This window comes from Pezoporus wallicus, unplaced genomic scaffold (genome assembly GCF_028554395.1).
Source record: "Pezoporus wallicus isolate ANWC-B61680 ecotype Strahan unplaced genomic scaffold, APGP_CSIRO_Pwel_v1 contig_3365, whole genome shotgun sequence".
Lineage (NCBI taxonomy): Eukaryota > Metazoa > Chordata > Aves > Psittaciformes > Psittacidae > Pezoporus > Pezoporus wallicus.
The window spans coordinates 4,368,611-4,383,651 of record NW_026640883.1 but is presented as its reverse complement, the minus strand read 5'-3'; the positions used below and the strand labels follow the sequence as shown (position 1 = coordinate 4,383,651).

The window sequence follows — 15,041 nt, the reverse complement described above, 5'->3', positions numbered from 1 at the left end:
TACAAAACCTACACTTCACACTTGTTTCAGACTGACTGGAAGTTTAAAACATCACTAAGTGAACTCTATTGAATTCTGAGAAACGGAGATCTGGTTTTCCACCACTCATTATTTCAAGCACTAAAATCAACAACTAAGACACACCAAAATTATTTGGCTGACAGTCCAGATAATCCAAAGTAATGAGTGCTACTTTTTAATCATTTTTAGTCATCACAAAAAGGCAACAGAATATCATATTTTTATATGCAAACAAAGGCACAGCAAATAAAAGTTTAAAATAAAAGGTTTATCTGATAAGCCTTAAAAAAGACTGGATCTTAAAGTTCAGAGCACCTTCACACGGAACTGCTTCATTCCTGACATTTACACACTAATTTAAAAGTACAGCTGGCATAACTCTCTGCATACAGTAGTTTCACCTATTTTAGTGACAAACATAGGGTGTTCTGAGCAACAGCTTGATGGGTTTAAAGAAAAAAGTGTGTGCATGAATACATGTGTATGCATTCACATTCTTTGCATATGATGGAGGAGAAATTAATGCAAATTATTTGAAGAGCTTCAACTCTATCCAGTAAAGATGAGGTCACTGCATGTGTGTACAAGAGCATGACTCAGTGAGTAACAAATTTGGAAGAGCAGCAAATTCCTTTTGAGGAGCAAATGTCTATTTTTAAGCTTCATGGTTGTATCTTTGACACAGTCCTGTAAGGATTTTCCCACAGGCCTGTAGGACTGGCTTGGGCAAGTTCTGATGCGCATAGAGTGTCTACCCATTAGATCAGCAGATAATCACAAATGGTGATTAAACAAATCATAAAATATTTATGAATTCAGACCCTGTTTTGAGTTGTAGGTATCATGTAGCCACATATCGAGAAACAGTTGGGAAAAGCCAGCAAAAAAAGAAAAAGCCAATCCCAGCAGCTTCATATTCCATTTTTCTTAGATGGCTGACATATAATTGATCTTATTTCCTGCATATATTAAACCAAACTGGGATGTTTTTCTAGGATCTAGGCAGATGGAAATGTGGTGCTTAAGCAGCTCCTCCATCACTGTGCGTGTCTCCCCTCTCCTAAGTCAGCACTCAAATGTATTCCAGGCGATCAGAGTCAACAGTCAAACATGCTGTACCCAGCGCTGCATAAACCACACATTTCAATGCCATTAATATGCAGAAGAAAGCAAATATAAGAAAAAATTGAGCAAGAGTTAATGTTGTGTGGTAGGAGTGCCTTGTTATTCACAAAAACAAGTGGGCAAAGTGCAGAAGGCGATAGAAGGAGGAAGAAAAGATTGAGGAAGACTTCAAAATCCCTCCCTTTAAGCAAACAAAGAACCCCACTAATCTTTACTAAGATAACTCAAAAACCTTCATGTACTTTGGGGCAGTAGTTTTCCCTTCATGATTGCTGTTTTCGTTTGTTTTCACTTCAGACCTAAACGAATGATGTCAAATTTGAAATATGGCATAAATTTCGTTTCATCACACTGATTTCTCATTTACTTGACTCTTCCCACTCTACATCTGCTGAAGTAGAAGAAAGATTTGGGTTTCTGCAGCAACATTTGCTGCACTTTATTTTTGCACCTGCTGAGAACTTTGACAACAGCAAGCTACGTGTTTGAAACAAACATTGTACTAGCTAATTCTGGGGAGGGAAAAAAAGAAGAGAGATGTCTGTTTACTTAGACAACTAAGGGCAAGCTAACACTTTGCTTTAATTTGGACAGCCATCCTTAATATTGCTATATTAAAGATGCAGGCACTCTTTTAAAAAGCAACACTGGTAAACAATAAGAATTTTGAATGTTAATATAGAGTGAGGACTGCCCAACGAATTTTAGGCATTAGAGCAGAAACCGAGTGGAAGTTAAAGCCCTACCATGAAGTACAATGACCTAAGGAAAACAATTTCAAGGGATATTATATAATATTGAGCTTTTAGTTCATGTTGCTCAGTAAGGAATCTTGCTCTTGGATGTAATACTACTTATAGTTTGACAGTATCTCGCCAAAATGTTCTTTCATCCCCTGCCCCCCAGGGTGGAAGGTGAAATGCTGCTGGCACTGAAATTCTTTCAATACATTCACTTGGATTGCTGAGACACAACACAGAGAGCATACAAGTCAACAAAAAGCATTCATGGTACGTTTCTGCTGCTGTTCTCCATGACATACAAGAGAAGATCCTTATCCAATCAGCTTAAAGAGGTAAAAAATGTTTAGGTGATACGGCAGAGACTCATCTTCACATGTAAAAGCACACAGAGGACCAGCAGTGGGTGGAGAACCCAAATCCTGGCTGTCCCAGGAGAATCATCAGCCCCAAGGCCTCAGTGAGACCCATCACAGTGAGTATATGGAAAGACTTTTACAAAGCACCTCACAGACTGAGGACTGTTACTGCATACAGGCCTTGAGCATCTACTGAGGTGCAAGGAAGAGCAACTTGGCTTGGTAAGAGCTGCTTACCAAGAGCTGGGATCTTTAGGGAAGGGGAAAGGGAGGAATCAATGTGGCTTAGAAAGGACAAGTGTGGGAAAATAGATGGATAAGGAAATAAAAAGGCCTAGTCCTTTACAAATCAGTGCTGTTCATTCTGATGTGGCCGATCAGCACCATTGTCCCTATCATCTTGAACTCCCCTGGGTGAGAGGCTCTCTGTTCTGCATGCATGAAGGTCTGAGTACCAGCAACGCTGCAGTTAACATGACCAACACTACTGAAAACATCCCAGTATGTGGGACCAGACCCGCTCTGGGCATGGAGAGTGCGCTGCCGCCAGGCCAGGGGCAGCTACTCCCCTGCTGACTGACAGCAGTCATTTAGCCCATGAATGGACACACTGTGCACACTGCACAACAGCAGCCCTTTCAAAAATGATGCCAGGATAAACACATGGCATAAACAATCAATATAACAAATAATGATCTGCAAGAACAAAGAGGCCAAACTCAAGGCCATCAGCACAAAGGTTTTCCTAGGAGCTGATGTACAGCCAGCTTGTTTCAGTGACTGAATGCGTCCTTCATATTGTCTGAACAGCGGCAACTGTATTGAGGGCAGTGCTTCTCAAAAACACGTAAAAATAAATTTCACCATGATACAACTGGAATCTGGCATTTTTGCTTGGCCAGGGTAAGAAGAGAAGGTCAAAATCAAAACCAAAGTTTTCCTAAAAGGAAGATTTGCTCAGGTATAGAAAGAAAAATGGCTCAAGAGTGAGGAGCTCACGATCTTATTCACATTAAAAGACTCAACATTTGCTCTTTTCTGGTGTACTGCAGAAACACTGCTGAAACACATTCATATATTAATCCATTTAACAGAAATATGCCAGCTAGAAATGTATTGCAGCACAAAATCAGCCTTACCCAAAAAGCAATTTACTAAAGAAAAACCCATTCCCGTTCACCACATGGACAACTAACTCCTGCATCACATCACCAGAGAGCAGTTGGAACACCCAAAATCACTGGAGCAAGGGAATCACTACTTCAGGGAAGTACTAATCACAGGTAAAATGAACTTTCTGCTGCAACTAATGTTCAAAGTAGACAAATCTAAAGCTGACAGTAGTAAATAAAGGATTCCCTACGGATTACTTGCAACTGAATTGAAGGGAGAAGCTGCCTCAGGACATTTCAACAAATAAACTAGGAAGGTGCTGGAATTTGGGGTTAGTTGGGTTTTGGGGGTGGTTTTTGCCTTCGTTTTGTTTTAATACTATATTGCACTATAATTGCAAAGGAAAAAAGAGTTGAGGCTCAAAGTCTGCCAAGGAGGCAGGCAGAAATCACATGTGGCTTGACAATAAAAGATTCTGAAGTAGAAGTAATGCCCATACAAAATACATAATGAGGTTTATAAATAACCTTCACAAAAGTTAGTTACGCCCTATGATGCGGTTTGTAAAAACCTTAATTCCTACAAGATTAAGAATGCAGCCAATTCACATGTATTTTTCAGAGAAAACAGTTTGTGAAGACTCCCAACCACCTTCCAGTTAAAAACACTGTTAAAAATACAGCTAAGTATACAACCTCAACAAGCCTTAAGAAAGGTGGGGTGAGCAATCACCTCACAGTTGTTCTCATAGGCAGAGACTAAATGTTATAGTATGACAAAGCTAAATATACCCGCTGAAAAACCCCAGCCTTACGAAATGACTAATATTTTCTGCATAATGAGGCAGAATTATAGTCCTATTACATGGCCAACCTCGAAAGCCTGTTATGACAAGAGGGCCAAGGTACATGCCCTGACTTACATAACTGAAAATTCTGCTTGGCCATTTAAAAACCCAAATACAGCTTCATTAAAAAAATACACAAGTACACACGAATTAACAGTCATGTAGGGAGAGTGGCCAAGAGCAAAGAGGCTTCAGTGTCTCCTACCACTAATTCACTCGGTAGGCAACACTCTTGGATGGCAAACACAATATGTAATATAGCCTGTTTTCCACCGGATTAACTCCGTGCCTGCCCATACTTAAGCAGATTGAAAGTTATGAAATCCTTCATGACATGATAAATCCTGGGCCAGATGACACAGCAGGAGGATCAACACTCTTATGGAAAGTACAAGGAAGAGGAGAATGCAAATATTAGTGGGGCTTCAGGCTGCTGTGTCCCAACATTGGTTGTAAGCTTATTTGTAAAGAAGAATTATCTGAAATCAGCAATGCTGGGAACAAGTTACAAACAGTTCAATTAATGTTGGTAGCTTTTCATCTCTCACTAGGTTCTCTATGGAAAATGAATTTCACTGTGTGTATAAAACTCTTTGAAGTGGATGATCCTTAAGGTCCCTTCCAACCCAAACCATGCCATAAGTGTCCTGATTTTAGAGAAAAATGAAAAACACCTTTACAGTTTCAGGATCTTTTCCCTCTCTATAGGATCTGAGTACATCACTGTGAAAGGCTGAACTTCTTGCTGTCATCACCAACTGCCCAACAGAACAGTTAACCAGTCAGAGTGATTTTGAATTATTACCTTATGACTATAACTTACACAGAAGAGTTCCCGAGTAGAAAGAATGCAATTTTAATATGGTCACAAGTGATTTATGTACCAAACTTGAAATATTCATGTAAGAAAAAAAAAAAGCAGAGTAATATATTTAGGATGTGCAGAATGTGCAAAAGGATTTAGTCATGGGAACCACTCAAAAACACAGAAGCTGAATTCAACTGAAAGACTCAAAATCTATCTAAAACAAGTTTCAACAAGACACAACAGCAAAACATTTATTTATTGCTTATAATGAAAGTAACAAATATAAATAAAATTAAAAACATGTTCAAACAATGTTTTAAACACATGAAATGTGTAGAAGTGTCTTAGCAAGGGCTCGAGGCAGGATTTGAGGTGGGGAGCAGAATAACCCAGCAGGAACCTCAAGACGTGCCAAAAGAAAGGCAAAGGCTTGCACCTAGCACGGAATAACCCCGGAAAGCGATTCACAGCCTCACATCAGCCAGTGAGGAAACAGGTCTGCAGGGAAGGACCAGGGGGTCCTGCTGAAGCCCAACCTGGCGTCACATCTTGGATGCTGTCCATTTTGAGTGTGGAAGAAGTGTGCTCGCTCTCAAACAATGAAGGCTAACCACCTTAGGCTGCAAGAGCAGCCTAAGGAAAGCAGTTATCTCTCTCTGTTTAGCAGTCACAAAGGTATTTAAACAGTTAAACTGCAGCACTGATATATTAAAAAGGAAAAAAAAAAAAGCTGAACTTCTAACAAGTTGTCAGTATTTACTGGAATTACACTTGGGGCATCATCCCAGTAAGCTCTGCAAGCAGATCAAAAAGGCAGGACTACTTAATCATTATCCTAAAGCCAGTGTGAAGCAAATGTAATCAGGAGGAATTTGACTAGCTGACAAGACAAAAGTGCATCCCCACAAAAGCTTTCACAGGAATCAGAACTCAGACACCAAGACTGAAGTTGGCCAATATCGTTCTTCACCCTCCCTGTAGCTCAGACACCAAGACTGGATCAAATAAGCACTGACTTCTAGGGGACAACACACACATATCAATGTCTATATTTATTCCACTTCTGTTCACAATTTCATGCTTTTATCCCATTAGAATACAACAATATAAAATTCTTCTCAGCCGCCACATTTACAGACATCAGCATGCCAGCAAAGCACAGGAACACAACTTGATTTCCTTCAAACTGCCGAAACAGAAAAAGGGGTTCTTAGATACAAATAATATAACAAAATATCTCTCTATATTGTCAGGTCGGCTGAAAAAAGGGGAAATGAAATTCAGAGCATCACTGAAAAGCTTTGCAACTAACAAGTCATTTAATAAGGGGGCACTATATTCAGCATGGCGTGAGCAGACATGAACTAATGCAGCTGCTCGCATCTGGTTTGCTGTCTGTGCTACTGAAAACCAAGCAGGTGCAAGTGTTCTGAAAAAAAGATTCAAAGTAGTGAAGAAACCACAAATGATCTAAATATTGGGTAGATGGGGGAAGGGAAGAACAGAAGAGAGTCTCAGAGACATTCCAAGTCTGGTGTAGGCAGATTCCCCGAATTACAATCTAAAAATATTTCCCTTGCAGAACAGCCCTAACCAGATTCTCCATAGAATAAGAGTTGCATTCACAGACAGAAAACACAGTATTTGGAGTCTCAAGAAACTTGCAGAAACTACACAAATGTAGTTTCAACTGTGTTGCCAATATCAGTTCTAGTTGAGCTGTGTATGATGACAAAAATGCCCAACACTGGTATAAGATGCAACCTTGTCTTCATAAAGAAAATATCATAAGCTTGATTGTGCAGTACAATTCCTTCAACACAACATGGAGGAATGCAATAAAACTCTCGATACAAGAAATGCAAAAGGCTTGTTTAAGAAATTGAAGCATTTGCTTGGCCTCATCCCAAGACAGTTCCTCCGGTTTTCATCCCTCTCGTGCTGACTGTCTGACTCAAAGCATTTGCATTCTTCCATTCTAATCTTCAACTTTTTGATCTCAGTGGAATGGACAATTTACCAGATATGGTGATGAAGCTGGAGTCTACCTTGTGAACTCAATTCCACAATTATCCCTCCAGATTGTGTTTTGGCAAAGCTTTCTGTTAACCTTCCAGCAAATATTTCTGTTAAGGTTTTACTTCCTGAATACCACTAGAGATTCAACAGCCAAGTGAACAGGTAAGTTCTGCTTTTGCACTCCATAAGTATATATATTCAGCATGTGCATAATAATGACCTTTTAGTCAAGACCAACACTTAAAGCAAACTTGTGGGCCTTTGCTAAAGGATGTAAAGCACTTATAGGAGCTTAAAGGGAATAAATGGTCAAGTCCTTGGAAGGAGCCTACTGAAAAGTACTAGAGACAAGCTGCACCAGACTCAGGGAAACCCTGATACAAGAATAGCTGGATCTGGGAAAGAAGTCAGGTTAAGCTCCATATGTACACTTATCCTGGTCTTAACACAGTTCGCTTAGGGCTACAGGCAGAAGCAGGATTCTGGGCAAGATCCACACTGAAAATTTATCACCATTGTTAAGTAGAATACAATGTAAGAAAGACTGGGTTCACAACGGCAACGCAGAGTAGCTTTGCAATCAAGAAACTTGTACCAATGAATTCTTACTACATCATAACAAAAAATTGCTTCAGGAAGGTGGGGCTGAGCTGATGCTACCCACACTCCAATGGCTACGCAGGGTTTGGGGGAACAAGACATGGAAAACAGGGGGAAACGGGAGCAAAAAAATTTATTCTGAAAATATAATCTGATGAATTTTCAATGGCTCTTTGCAGACATCCTTCTTCAAACCACTCACAGTGCACTTCACATGCTCTTATACCATGTGAGCAACCCTACCTGTGAGGCTTCACAAGTGTGCTGCATCAAGGCAAGCTGATTTAACAGCTCAGTACACACAGAAGTGGCAGTCCTCTCTTTGTTCCAGTTCATGCTCTCCTACACTCCTCCTCCTACACCAGTTCCAGTCTTATCTGAAACTCGACTGATTTCAACTAATGTAATAGATAACAAAAGTAGCAAAACCACTAATATTTCTCTGTTGGTTTAGTGAGATAAATCAGCTCCCCAAGGAGCGGCTCAGATGAGAGAGGCAGGAGTGAGCAACTAGGAAGAGGCGAATGGATACTGCCTCTTTTCAGCATCACGAAGCCATTGTACATCAGCACAGCCGCTTAATGAAAACTCCCCCTAATCCAGCTACTCTTGAACAGAGCTTTTGGCTAATCACAGGAAAATAAAAACACCCAAACCTCAGAATATGTTTACAGCTAAATGGATTTTGAAGTATTTTTAGATCTTATTCTAAATAAATCCATTTATATTTTAAAATACAACAATGCATATCAAGATCTCAGCTTGCTATGCAGTCTATTAGAATTGTTTCAATTACATTAAAAATGTAGAAGCAATATGTATGGTGTTGCTGGAAAAGTGTTAAGAGAAGTCCAATAAATGACTAGCAGAAATTATTTGCTATGTACCTAGAGTCTGAACTTGCCAAGTTACTAAAAGAATATTCTTGCAAATTACAGGTAATTTCTTCATTTTTGGTTTACTGAGTTCAGTTGAGTAAACTACTATTTAAAAGTAAGAGGCCTTCTAAATATTGAAAAGACAGGAAACCTATAATGGAGCAACTGGATGCAAGGGAATGAGAGGTGCTGCTTTCTGAGAGGAAAAAAAAGAGACCAGAAACACACACATCTATTTACTAAAATACAGATAACACCACTTCCTCTTTCTCACTAAAGCCTTTGGGTTTAAATGCAAAGCAACTTTTCCCCCAGCGTAGTTACCTCATTTAATTTTGTGCTGTTTAACTACTAAAGACAGTTTAAAGCCCAAAAGAGAACCAAACTTGAGATTACTTCCCAGCAGCAAAGTGCTGGTAGGTTCACTTCTAGGTCTTCCTCAAGACCACGCACACAGTAAGAGGTCAGTTCTTTTAAATGCAGTTTCCAGCACCAATTAAAATCTGACCAACTATGAGTTCTGCAAACAAAATTTCGTTAAATGCTTTATCTTCACTCAGACTTTTAAGAAATGTTTTAGAGTTAGTTTCAGGTTTCCATAAAAGGAATCTATTTCTAACACTACTGTTACATGCGCAGCAAGTGGTGGATGCTCTAGATAAGCATTTCTAGAAACTTATTTGAAACCACATGACCAATAGAATCGTCTCTACATGTCATCCATCAAACAAGAAACACTACTACAGGATTGAAGGCTATAAATTCAAACTATAAGAAATAACAAGAGTAGATTCTGATGACCTCAGACCTACAGAATTAGCAGGAAACATTAACAAAAGGCATGAAAGTAAAAGGCCTGAAAACAGACAAACAAAAAGTGATTTGAAACAGTATCAGTGAAAAATAAATCAGTCTGTCATCAAGAGTTAACAGTTTTCTCCAAAAATATCGAAGATTTAGTTTATTCAGTCTAGTCAACCTAGACTCTGTGAAGATGTCTGATGTAGTAGTGTGCAGAAAATAACTAGTGACAGATGACTAGCAGATGATGTCAAGATACCCAAGGAATTGACTACAACTCGCTATGCATGCAGTGGGACCGAAAGCAAAGTATCAACTAGGATGGGGGTTACCTCTCCAGGACTCCTACAAATCCCCCTCAAGATAAATCTTGCAGTGTCTTCAGCAAGGGTTATCTAGCAAGCTAGAGGCACTAGACAAAACAACTAAAAATAATGGAAACTATGAAATTTAATAGTGTAAAAAAGAGTATACTTCTACCAGGATCTCAGGGTTGACTTCTGGTGGTGAGGGAGAACACAGAAGGTAAGAGTGCAGAGGTCTTAGGTGGTCACAAGAGCATTTGGATAAGTCTAATGCAGTTCCAATATGATCCAGATTCACAGACAGAGAGTTACCTCCAGCACAGAGAGAAACTCTCATCTAGAATGGTATATTCAAACTAATCAGGTATGCTCAGCATTCAAAAGATAAGACGATACAGAAAACAGGTAGTGGGGTGACAAAAGGAATGAAGGTTTTATGCAAGATTAAAAATCATGGTCTGAGTAATGGCTGGGAGAAGATGCCTGCTGTCAGTACATACAGTGTGAGAACAAATGTAAGCAACAGAAGGAAACTGCTGCATCTAAGAACAGTGAAACATCACTGTCACAAAACATCATACACATGCTGGGTGTTGGAAAAGTCTCAAATATCAGAGCATTTAAGACTCCAGAGCCCACTTTCAATTTCTTTCAATGAGAGCAGAAGAAAAATAAGGTTAATTTTATAAGGCTGGAGACTAAAGATTCCTAGAAACAGAATTAAATGGGATGATTGCTTACAAATCAGGTGAGCCTTTATTTTAAAGCAGCAAGGTTCTAAAGCTGGAAAGTCCTTTTTTATACAAAGTTCTGTGTAGTGTTCAGTGGTAGCAAAAGCCATCACAAGTCTCTAGCACAAGGGTAAGACTTTCATTTCTTCACACTCACTGTGGCTCCTTGAGGGAACAGAGGCAACATCCCATCTTTCAGGCTGAAGCTTGGGTGTTTTTCTGTCCAGGGCAACCTTTTGTAGCACATCTACCGCCAAAAGACAAAGTAAAGAAACCCAGGATTCTTTGCATAGCTGCACACCAAATGAGGGACATGAACACATCGCAGCTAACTGCTGCAAGCCTCTTCCTTGCTAGACAAGTCAGCGGGTTACACAAGCACAGGATTTTTTAACATATGAACAAGCATACTAGCTTACCATCAGATATGTGAGCCTTAGGCCCTGGAACAATGGGGTATTTTTAACAAGAATTTGAAATGCTCCACATGATATTGCTTTATAAAAGATAATGGCCTCATTTTACTCCCCGCTTTGCAGCAACAAAAATTTCTATGTTGTTTACAAGCTGATAAGAGTATTTGCTTGCATATAGTATTTAGAAACTGTGTTATGAACAGACAAGGGATTAAAAACACTGGGACTTAAAAGGCAAGCTTGTTCTAAAGTGCACATGTGAAATATAGAGAAGCAATGAATGTTTGAAGAAACAGACAAATTCCGTTGGAAAGTAAGAAATAACACTTCTCAGCAGTTTCATTTTTCAGCTGTGTTTCCAACTCAAACATTTTGTCCTTGTAGACAATAAAAATACATGAAAGTGAGTGAGCAGAAATCAATTACAAAAGTGAAACTACTGGCTGCTTTTACTGCTGGAGGAAAAAGGTTTTCCAATGCCTGTTCTGTGCCTTTTGGCAGTTAAAATTATTTGCGTTACTTGAACTTAGAAATCTTTTAATTAACTTATTTTTCAACTGATGCAATTGCAGGCAACTCAATTAGAGACATTTGCTTTGAATAAAACAGGATGTTGTTGAACATAGTGATTTCCCTTCAAAAATTCTTCTAAGGGGGACAGTCGCCTTGCATTTGTGCTTCTAAAATGCCTTCCACAACAAGGTGCCGACTCATAATAAGGAACATGGGTATTATCACAATACAAATAAAGGCAGGACTAACTGCTGGGTACAAAGACAGAAGTAAAGTAGTTAACGTTCTCAAGCTGAGGTTTGATAGAGAACTGAGAACACTGCCTGTATGCATATCAAGACAAGAATAATGCAAAACAAGCAAACCACATGAAATCCTTCATTATACATGTATCAACTACATTTCTCTATAAAGCTGTTACACATGAGCTCTTTCAAGACTATAGTGAACAAAAACACATGGAAATTACATACTTTAATGCAAACTTAACCATAAGAATTCAACAAACAAAATGGTTAAGAACCAAAGATGATCCAGCAGAAACAATAATGTCAGTAGCATCAAACACCTACAAAACAAACCCCAAAATGCTACAGCTCACAATGTTTTTCTTCGTACATTAGTACTAAATTTATGCTGTTCTATCCCCAGATGAAGCTCAGAAGCTGACTCTTTGCTAGATTACATTTAAAAACTGGGCCACAAACAGACCCAAGTAAAGTATTGACCATTGTGTAACACAGCTCAGCCAGCTAAATCAGCCACAATTTCTTCAACGTATGTAGAAATATTTGGTATGTTGGGTTTCTTTTTTTTTGCAAGCATCAACCCCATGGTTTCCAGGATTACTCTTTTATTAGTAAAAGGTTCAAAGAGGCTGTTGGACTTAAACAGAACTGCCAAAACAGGTCAAAATTGCAATTCCTCAGTTCTCCCAGGGGAAATCCCCAAGATTGCTGAGATGCATATGCCAACGCAAAGACCGTGTTGATCAGAAAACATGCCACATTAACCGTTTAATTTTTGCCTAGCAAACCAGTGTTTCCGTGGCTATAGCAGCATCCACTCTAACAGCTGTGCCAAAGACTCAGACCAACAGCTAACAGCCTCACTGCCTTTCTCCATTCCTGCTGTCACATACAGAAGCTGTCTGTCCTGAACATTGCTGGTACCATGATCAGCAGTTTCAGACATGCCCAGGAGTTCCTGCCACCAGGAACATGTTATCTTATGTATCTTTCATATCAAGGTGCAAGAAAAAGAGGCAAACACTGCTGGCTTATAAAGATCTGTTAGGGATCCAAGCAAGAGTATTTCCCAAGCTTTGCAAAATTAGTGAGCACAGGGGCCAGCTTGTAACACTTCACATACTCACGCACTGGCTTGGGTAACAGGAAAAAGCCCTGCATCAGCTTTTAAAAACAGGGCACAGGAATTATTACTCATAGTGTTACAAGGGCTTTTACAAGGTTTTTTCCACACTTGAAGAAAGTTGAAGCAGTTAACTGCATTAAGTTTTATGAGTCCCCTTCCCCTAAAGGGACTAAGCTATGCTTATATTTAAAAAACTGGTGATACATAGGAAAAACAGTGACGAATCGCCCTTTTATGAGGGACACGCATTGTCCAAATATTGCTTGAGAACAGTGTGATAAAGAGATTTTTTTCCATGAAGCAGAATGTATTAGGAAAAACTTGCATTCTTAACATATAGCTATTCCAGCACCTTTTCATAATAACCTATTTAAATTAATAAGCCACTTTCATACTATTTTACCACCTTTCAAACTTTGGTAACTAAGTTTGGAAAAACAAATATTCATTAAAAAGTCGTAAGAATCATCAGCCATGCATACAACATTTGGTCACTTTATATTAAAGGTCTGTGTATTAATATATTCATGACTTATAAAAGGTAGAGGCTTTCACAAATCATTAACCTACATTATTAACTGTTACAGCATCCAACAGCTTGCTCACGGTAATAGCATGTAGCTACCTATTCTACCTTGTATTACCATGGTCACACCCCTGTGTAACATGCCCATAATGTGTTTATAACTTGCAACAGTTCATAAATGATTTATAAAGAAATCTTGAAATATGCCTCTATATCTTTTTTTTTTTTTGTAGTTGTTAAACCATCTGGGCTCTGAAGACACAATATGTGAAAGCACAAGGCAAAGATGAAAACAAGATACATGTGACTTTAAGATGATGGATGAAGAAGAAGGATATGATTTAAAGAGAAATATTCAAGGTATTGATCACTCTCAATATAACCTAACATTGCAATATGATCAAAAGCATAATTTCATGAAGTTTTAAATGGGCAGCTGGAGAAGTGGCAGTTTATGTATACATCATTGAATCATAACCCGGACACAAGCACAGAACTGAACTTTCAGTCAGTGTAATCGCTTACCAATTTCAGCAGGTAGTTGCTTGATTTTGTTCTCTCGTATGCTAAGCATGGTGAGCTTTGACAAGTTTTTGATATCCTTTTCCACAGTAGTTATACGATTAAAGCGTAGATAAAGAGTGGCGAGAGAGCTTAGCCTATACACCACCGAAGGGATTTCTCTAAGTTTGTTATGCCGCAGGTCAAGCATGCGCAGCTTCTTCAAGTTATCAAGAGAGTCAGGCAAACTGGTAAGTGAGTTTTCACTCAGCGCCAGTGTCATCAGGTTCACAAGACAGCCCACCTCTGCCGGGAGGGACTGCAGTTTGTTACTGTATAAATAAAGTTCTGTTAACTGCGTTAGCTCTTTGATAGCTGATGGAAGCATGTGTATAGACCTCTTGGATAAGTCCAAGCGCATTGAATTCTCTTCCCGGCATTTATTTAGCTCTTTGATCACTTCAGCATTGCTGGATTTTTTGCGGGTACCTGTAGCCGGATTAGGTCTTTTTATCGTATTGTCCACTGAAAAAGCTACCCCAGGCTGCGTGCTACTGGAGTCCTTCTTTCCATCTTTGGCATCTTTCCCTTTGGTCTTAGGCTCCTTTTCTTTGCTCTCTTTCCCAAATCCTCCAGAGGCTTTGGCCTCCTTCTCCCTTTCTTTTGATGATGGGACTTTTGGATCCTTCTCTTTACAGTCCTTTTCTTTTCCTAGATTACTACTCATGGTGACTCAATGTTTAGCAAGCACCACATGAAATCCGTTTCTGAAGTTCACAAGAATAATTCACTGCTGAAGCAACAAGGATCCTTAAAATATGCAAGCACTGAACCAAGGGAGGAGCTTCGGAGGTGAGATACCCATTTGCTACATATTGGTTCTGAAGGCACTCTTTCCTAATCCTGGTATCAGGAGATTCACCTCTGGAGATTAGAAGGTCAAATGCTCCGTATTAGTATTTCTGGAACACAGAGAGAAGAGAAGCCAAAGTTAGTGTAAATACAAAACTTAACTTCCAGTTAAATGTTGGACATTTCTACATCAAGCCTGTGCTCACTAACCCAGGTTAATGATTTGTCCTTTTCTACAACTGTCAATGAAAAACCCAGTGCTAAAGCAAAAATACTACACACATAGCTCAGAGGACCCACTGTGGTAGAAGAGCTACACTAACTACTATACATTAGCAAAGAAAAGCTACAGTTCTTAAACAGAACACTGCTTTCAGTACTACATTTGAGTCACCATCTTACATCTTAGCTAGCTCTCAGCATAGCACTCTGGTTCTCAACAGAAATAATCTCTCTCCCCTCCATGCCAAATCAGTTAATAAAGATCTGCTGTAATTTTAAGTGCCTGCCTC

At 39.2% G+C, this 15,041-nt stretch overlaps 1 protein-coding gene and 1 long non-coding RNA gene across 4 annotated transcripts in view; both read right to left on the bottom strand.

Moving 5' to 3' along the window:
- The window catches only part of LOC130605540 (uncharacterized), a 271,759-nt gene that overhangs the window by 217,053 nt on the left and 39,665 nt on the right, over nt 1-15,041 (bottom strand). The gene's annotated exons all lie outside the window — the stretch shown is intronic.
- Nucleotides 1-15,041, bottom strand: part of SHOC2 (SHOC2 leucine rich repeat scaffold protein) — a 69,680-nt gene that overhangs the window by 26,666 nt on the left and 27,973 nt on the right. For all 3 annotated transcript variants that reach the window (XM_057421086.1, XM_057421085.1, XM_057421087.1), the window contains exon 2: nt 13,702-14,639. In XM_057421086.1, the coding sequence (XP_057277069.1) occupies nt 13,702-14,404 (703 nt within the window). In that variant the 5' untranslated portion in view covers nt 14,405-14,639. The remainder of the gene's footprint in view (nt 1-13,701; nt 14,640-15,041) is intronic.